Source organism: Rutilus rutilus, assembly GCF_951802725.1.
Source record: "Rutilus rutilus genome assembly, chromosome: 20".
Taxonomy (NCBI): domain Eukaryota; kingdom Metazoa; phylum Chordata; class Actinopteri; order Cypriniformes; family Leuciscidae; genus Rutilus; species Rutilus rutilus.
The window spans coordinates 2100001-2108830 of record NC_140225.1 but is presented as its reverse complement, the minus strand read 5'-3'; the positions used below and the strand labels follow the sequence as shown (position 1 = coordinate 2108830).

General features: G+C 34.2%; 1 protein-coding gene across 1 annotated transcript in view; it reads right to left on the bottom strand.

Moving 5' to 3' along the window:
• Positions 1-3371: 3371 nt before the first annotated feature.
• The window catches only part of gng4 (G protein subunit gamma 4), a 13689-nt gene continuing 8230 nt past the window's right edge, over positions 3372-8830 (bottom strand). Inside the window, exon 3 of the mRNA XM_084391839.1 lies at positions 3372-4058. Coding sequence (XP_084247965.1) covers positions 3930-4058 — 129 coding nt within the window. The 3' untranslated portion in view covers positions 3372-3929. The remainder of the gene's footprint in view (positions 4059-8830) is intronic.

Below are 8830 nucleotides of genomic sequence, written 5' to 3'. Positions count from 1 at the left end.
TATTAGATATTATTATAAAAATGTTGCTAATTATTACTCCAATTATTCCACTTCTTTTTTCATTAAATGTTGCTCCAAGAACACATTAATGTGCACATTAGACACAGTGTATAGACACATTGCATTGAATGGGAATATTCATTTATGGCCATTTTACCCACATATTGCATAAAGTAAAATGGTGTATCAATTCATTCCATTTTATCTTTCATAACATAGCTGAGAATCATCTTTATACAAATTGTGGAAAAAAATCCGGAAACACCAAAATTTATTGGTGATTGAAGAAAAAAAAATCCCATTGTTTTTGCCGATACTTATAATCTCATGTCATTTTATTTTTTAAACAACTAATATGATTTTTCAAAAATGTTGTTTTTTTTTTTTTTGTCATTTTTGTGTGTGCTCTAAACAATGTGATGACATGAAAAAAAAAAACTAAATTCCCCCCCAAAAAAAATGTCTGGGTCTCAGAAGGAAATATATGGAAGTCAATGAGGCTTATTAACTGTTTGTCTACCAAACATTCTTCAAAATATCTTCTTTTGTGTTCAACTGATCAGAGAAACTCATACAGGTTTGGAATAAACTTGAGTGTGTGTAAATGACGACAGAATTATCCCTTTAACATGAGTGAGTATTGTACTTTACAACATGTGTTATTGACAGCACAAACATATCATATCAAACACACTAAACACTGAATGCAGACAGTTTTAAAATGTTTATTAATTTGTACACCTGCACAGATCTACACATTCAGACTTCTAAAAGAGAAAAGTGCAGAAAAGCACCAACAAATCCATACATTTAGGCATTGATTCAATTACAAGGTATCTCAAAGTTCTAATATTTAAATAGGGTAATCAGTCCATGCAAGTTATGGTTTTATAATAATAATAATAATAATAATAATATTTAAAAGATCATTTACATTTTGGGGTTCATCTGTACTGCAATTCTGTAGAAATCAGCTGGACTCTCTTGAAACCCAACAAACCCTCGTTCTCATCGCACACGTGGAGCATTAGCGGAATATAAAAGTAAATGTTTAAGCGTTTTGAACACGGCGTCATTTTTAAATACCAACCCTACACACACACACACTCTTTATTTCTCTTAATGTAAAGGCTATCTCATGCAACATTAGCATCTCAAATATACATCTGTGCACTTTAAAGTGGCTCTTCTCCGGATGCCAGAAGACCCGTCCACCCTACACACACTTTAAAGGGGCTTTAACACACGTACACGAGCAGCACCTCAGGCAGGCGCTGGGCATTGAATATAATAACACTTGGTCTTGTATAAATTAGCAAAGGCTAGGCTAAAATACAGTGATATAAAGAAAAACATCTGACATTGTGCTTTTTTTGTTTGTTTTGAATAGGAAAACGCCTGTGAAATAACAGTGTAGAGGAACACGCCATAGTCACAGTACTTGGCACTCAGAAAACACCTTTCTATATGAGCGTACACACACACACACAAGCATGAACGCACACGCACGCACACACACTCGCTCATACACATACACACTCTCACACTCACTCTCACACACACACTCACTCACTCACTCACTCACACACACACACTCACTCACTCACTCACTCACTCACTCACTCACTCACACACACACACACACTCACACACACACACTCACACACACACACACACACACTCACACTCACTCACTCACTCACTCACTCACTCACTCACTCACTCACACACACACACACACACACACACACACACACACACACACACACACACACACACTCACACACACACTCACTCACTCACTCACTCACTCACACACTCACTCACTCACTCACTCACTCACTCACTCACTCACTCACTCACTCACTCACTCACTCACTCACTCACACACACACACACACACACACACACACACACACACACACACACACACACACACACACACACACACACACACAGGTAAACATGCAGGCTCTCCGTTTGGCATTTCAGTCACAGGTCTTGCTGTTTAAATCCGGACCGGCAGAACAACAGATTCGCTCTTGTGAAGCAGACCCAGTGTGTGTCCGGCCGTCCAGAGCGTGTGCAGAAACCTTCATCGTTTGAGGACTGAATCTGAGCTCTTCAGGACAGCTTCTCAATCAATGAAAAGCTTTTCAATCGAATTCAGACTCAATTTAAATGTGACGTGTGTCATTTCTTCAATACATGTTTGTGTGATCATATTGCGTAGTTGTGCTCGTTTTATGTGTGAGAATAATAACACAAAACAGGACAAATTGAGCGACATCATTTTTGTCCTTGTCACACAGAGAAATGATGAACGCATGCAAAAACAAGAGAGAACCAATGAAATATTAATAACTGATGATGTCATAGTCAATGTTTGCTTTAGTTTTTTTGTCATAGTAAAATAAAAGCTGTAGTTTGCCAAATAAATTCTGTCAGATAAACGCCTGGACCAACTTTAGTTCAAAATATTTCCCTCATATTTTGATGCTTTAATTGAACTTGAACTGAAAAGCAAACATCCCCTCTCGCTTCCGGCCACTACTGTACAACTCAGGGATTTGTGGGTTGATTTCCATGAAAAAAGTCTGATTTTCCCGTTCGGAAAAAAAAAACAGTTTGAAGTGTTTTGCAATTCCGAAATGACACACTTCAGCTTTAAATATCCACTATACGAGAGTGAAGTCTCCAAATAACTTTATGATAAAGAGGAAAATCATGTGATCCCACAAGTTATCGGCACAGGAACTCTAGTTACACATCCGTACGCTCAATCCCTCATCCCAACATATCCCAGAAATCAGCCGGAGGATTATGGACGAATGCTTGAATTCAGACTGTACCGATTCAGAGTGGATTTCTCGGGTCTGAAGGGGTTAAAACTCTTCAGCTTCACAGATATTCAGGAGGCTTCCTCTTCTGTTCATCACAATGTTATTTGGAAACTGGATCAGATTTGATTCGCATAAGCTGAAAAACGCTTGATATACAAAATACCTTTAAAAAAACGGGAATCGCTCTAATACAGATGCATGACAAGTCAGAAGTTTGGACACGTCTTTATCATTTCTTACGCTCTTCAAGGCTTGCGTTTATTTGGTCAAAAATAGGGAAAAATTTTGAAATATTATTACAATTTAAAATATGTGAATATGTTTGGAAATGTCATTTATTCCTGAATTTTCAGCAGGTTAAATGAAATGAAATGGCCATTTAAATCTAAATACAAAGCAAATCTAAAGCAAACTCGTTCTTTATTATGACTATTATTCAAAAATAATTATTTTTATTATAAAAAAAAAAAAAAAAAAAAAGTTCAAAAATAATAGTCAAGGAATGAAACCTATGAAATAACTGGGATTGATATAGACTCTCTTCTTTATTGTCGTTCATCACGCAACTTCATCCTTTTAAACATGCGTTTATTTCACTATCCACTCCCAAAGTTTGAATGTTTCATGTTGCAAACAAATTCATTCATAATCACAATTTACCAACAATTTCACTAATTAATGCACAAGCTTTTTTTTTCTTTTTCTTTTTTTTTTGAGTGTGTCCAAACCTTTGACCAGGCAGTGCATATCAAACACAGCTTTATTTAATAAAAAAAGTCGAAATAACATTATAAAACGCCCCCCCGTCAGGCCTTCACATCCTGAAACGAGGCGAAATAAAACACACACACACACACACACACACACACACACACAATCTCTCTCATCCCATAAGCAGTGAGAAAGGCTGTTCTCTAATTACGAAGCAATAACAAACCTAGTAAACGAGACATGAGACGCTCTGACTGGGTTGCCAGTTAATTGACTCCCCTCCCGAACCCCCCACGGGTCTCCAGGAGTGATGGAGCATCAGGAGCTCGAGCTCAAACTCAGCTCGACGGGAAAGCTCACGGCAGGACCTGTTCCTCAGAGGATGGTGCAGAAGAACTTCTTCTCCCGGAAGGGGTTTTCTGAGGCCGGGACGGGGACGATGAGCGGATCCTCTCGTATGTGCGCGTCACAGTACGCCATCAGATCCGCCGCCGCCTTCGACACCTGACACACACACAGAGATGGACATTAGCTGGGGATGCTGAGGAAGCATTTATGTGGTCAAAAATACTGTCAAAAATTTGAAATATTATTATCATTTAAAATATCTGTTTTCTAGGTGAATATACAGTAAAGTGTAATTTATTCCTGTGATCAAAGCTGCATTTTCAGCATCATTACTCCAGTCTTCAGTGTCACATGATCCTTCAGAAATCACTCTAATATGATGATTTGATGCTCAAGAAACATTTATGATTATTATCAGTGTTCAAAACAGTTGTGCTGCTTCAGATTTATGTAGAAAATGCGATTTCCCACCCCTTTTTTTAATAATAATAATTATTATTAAATCCATTATAATAATAAATGTTATACATTTATTAGTATTATTCACACCAATAATAATTATTATTATTAAATCCATCATAATATATAATTATTATTGAAGCCTTTATAACAATATTATAAACATTATAAATTATCAAGTCAATTATAATAATAAATATTATACATGTTTATTCATTTTTGGTATTAGAAACAACAACAACAACAACAAGTATTATTATTTAAGCCATTATGATAACAAATATTTTAAACATTATAAATAAATAATAACAACAACAATTAATAATCACCATAAATAATAATAAAAATAATAATAATAATTGTTATTTTTAAATCCATTATAATACTTAATATTATCATATATTGTCTATTTTAATAATAAATATGATACTATTAATGGTTTATTAATATTTGGTATTTAAAAAAAAACCTAGTATTACTATTAAATCCATTATGATAATAAATATTATAAACAAATAAATAACAACAACAACCATCAAGAAGAAGAATCAACATCATAATTATGTCATTATTATTAATGTTATTAAATACATAATAATAATACACATTATACATATTAATATTTAAACAATTTCTATATTATTAATAATATTTGTTGTTGCTGTTGTTGTTATTATTATGTTTTCCCCACATCATATTACAGCGCTTTAGATCATCCAATGACACTGTAGTTCAGCGGACACACATGAATATGAATATGAATATGTATTCAGCATGTTGACCTGTCTAATAAACCACATGAAGCCTCGATCAGCATTACAGAAGAACGAACAGCCGACGGACACGTTCATTTCCAGAAAGCTGACTGAGAAAACAGTGTTTCTGCTGGACAGACGAGAAGTTTGCAAGAGGACGATTTTAGTCTGCAAATGTCACGCTGAATAAACATGCCAAAACATGACATTTATCACAGTCCATAATGTTCACCGCTGATTCTAGATCCTCTGAAGAATAAAACAAACCGGCTCTGTCTGATCTCAGCAACACCAAGTCTGATAAAACTACAAACTATTAATTTCATTTCTTCATTATTCAAATGATTCAACACTGTTTGACAGCATTCTGAAATGTCCATGCTTCCTATTGATATTAAACATAATTTAGAAATTTAGAATTTATCTGATTTGCTGGTAATACCACTAGTTGAACGCTAGGTGGCGCTATGGGATCATTTTTCATACAACTAAAAATCGAATTAAACAGAAAACTTATTGTTGTTGAACAATACTAAATTGTTTCACGCTTTCAGGAATTCTGATAATGGTCTTGCATTGCGGATTTCTTCGCGTGTTTTGTTCACTGTATTAATATTTTACACACTTAAGATGTATGTTGTTATTACTCACTGACTTGCAAGTTTTATTTACTTTTCAACAAAGGAAAATCGCTGTTGCTCTCGGTGTGAGAAACCGCTGCAAACGATTCAGTGCGAGTGAACTGTCCGAATGAATCAGACTGAATCACGAATCATTTCAGACCAGCCGTTTGACCGTTAAAAAAAGAACCGATTAAAACGAGCGATTCATGCGCGATTCAAACCAGCAGAAAACACACACTAGCCTACATGAATGCTAAAACATGAAGGTAAATGATTTTTAGGTCATTATACAGTCATTTATCAGTAATACAAACATGTATCAGTAATATTTTACCGGTATTTCACTATAGTAAAGTAGTCTAGCCCTGGTTTATGGTTCTTTTGGCTCTTTGAAGGGCAGTTCATTTGAAACCTTGTAAAACACTGAACTTAGCTGAGTGAACTGAAACTTTAACATGGTCATCAAACCTGGAGTTGAAATGGTATGTTAAAATGAAATGGTATTTCAATAATAACTAATTTTCTCAAGTCATGTAGTGCTGACTGTTTCAAAGCAGAATTACTGAATCAATGATGCAAAATGTAATGAAAAATAAGACCAGCTCAAGTCAGTTCAGTGTTGATTCAGTTCAGTTCAATAACTGTAAAGTTTATCAATTATGAAACTAGTTCTACAGATGACAACAGTGTCATTATTCACTGAGTCAGTCCAATATTGATTCAGTTCAGATAAATAACTGTAAAGTTCATCAATTATGAAGCAAGTTTTAGAGATAACTGTGTCGATGTTGCAAAGTCAATCAATTATGAAACAAAGTCGATTTGGCTATATTGCAGAAGACAATAGTGTCATCAGATCACACAGTTCAAGTTTTGTTCTCATCCGATAGTTTCAATACATTCAAATCCTTAACAGAGTTTTAGTCATTTTGAGTTTTAGTGACAGAAATGTGTTGTTTATCAGCAGAGCCTGATTGATGTGATGAAGATGATGATGATGATGATGAGGATGAGGATGAGAGACGCAGCTGTCGAAGGGGAAGCGGTGTGTTTCAGAGGTGTGTGTGACGCTCACAGCCAGATGGTGCAACAAACACACATCACACTCAACAAACAAACTACGTTTCCCTTCGTCTCGCTCCTGGAGTGTGCAGTGGAAAACTAATATCAAACCACCAACAAGTCCAAATAACACAGTACTGTTATATAAGGCAGGGTTTCCTAAACTCAGGAGGTTTGCCAGTTGATGAAAAGATCATAATTAAATCATAAAAATGAAAATAAATCCTTTACACATTTAAAAAAAAAAGTTTTTAAAATAAGTCTCTTCTGCTCACCAAGGCTGCGTTTATTTGATCAAAAATACAGTAAAAGACAGTAAAGTCATTTATAATGTTATAAAATATTCTATTTCAAATAAATTCTGTACTTTTTAACTTTCTATTCATCAAAGAATCTTGAAAAATAAAATATATCACCATTTCCACACAAAAAATAAATAAACTGTATAATATTTATTATTATAATAGACTTAATAATAATAATGAGGATGATGATTTATAATGTTTATAATATTGTCATAAAGCTTCAGTAATAATAATAAAAATGTAATATATATTATAATGGATTTCATTATTATTATTATTATTGGTGAGAATAATAATAATGCAAAAAAATATGTATAACATTTATTATTATAATGGATTTAATATCAATAATAATAATAATACTAATAATTATTGTTATTATTAAAAAAAAGATTTTTTTTTTTAATCAGCACAACTGTTTTCAACACTGATAATAATCATAAATGTTTCTAGAGCATCAAATCATCATATTAGAGTGATTTGTGAAGGATCATGTGACACTGAAGACTGGAGTAATGATGCTGAAAATTCAGCTTTGATCACAGGAATAAATTACACTTTACTGTATATTCACATAGAAAACACTTGTTTTAAATTGTAATAATATTTCATAATTTTTCTGTATTTTTGATCAAATAAATGCAGCTTTGGTGAGCAGAAGAGACTCTTTCAACACATTAAAAACATCCAAACGTTTGACTGGTAGTTTCAGGGTTTAGAAGTGTCGTTGTGAAGTTTGATGGTAAAGCAGTGTGTGTGTGTGTGTGTGTGTGTGTGTGGACAGAAGGAGTGTGAGCTGCGGCCGCTCGAGGTTTTTACTGTAATTACAGCACGAGCCGCTGATGAAGAGACACAGTAATTAACACAGAACACATTCCTCTGTGTGATTGAGGAATTCATTACAGAGACGAACCGGCCGCCACTCGCTCTCGTCCTTCTGCATTTATTCCATCAACGCTACAGTAAAAACACTCATATTGGCAAACAATGTAAAAGAACTGTTTTCTATTGCACTATATTTTAAACGGTAATTTATTCCTGTGATCAAAGCTGAACTTTCAGCATCATTACTCCACTAGTCCAATTGCTGAAATAGTTCAATCAAACGACTAGGGCTGTAACAATGTATCACGTCACAATATATCGCAATACAAAAATGCAACAACATGTATCATGGATAGTTCACCCAAAATAAAGATTACTCTGTGAGAAAAAATTCAAGTTTTCAGAGTTTTAGTGTCAGAGCTACACAATCTACTGTATATAATGTTGAATATAATGTATAATAATGCAATGGGGGAATGTTTGTGGGTCCTGATAATGCCACATGTCTGATGTTACCTGTAAAAAAGTGACATTATTTTAAATATATCTAGTCAGTGAAAGTAGATATTCATCTAAAATAATTCTGTATTTTCAGCTTCAGAATCATGAATATTGTTATTCTGGTGTCTCTATTGTCCTGTGCTTTGGGTTCCAGCACCAAGTCCAAGACTATTCATTTACACACACAATGTAAAACCAAATTTAGCATTTTAATCAACAGTACCTTTAATCAAAAGTTCACGGAGACGCAGAGCCAGAAGCTCACCCTGTTTATTTTCTTTATTTTACGAAAGCACAATGTTTTATTTCGATTGTAAGTGGACTCATAAAAAAGTAGACATTCAACAGTTTCTATTTCTCATATTTCTTAAGTCTGTATGACCATAAATGACGGAGTA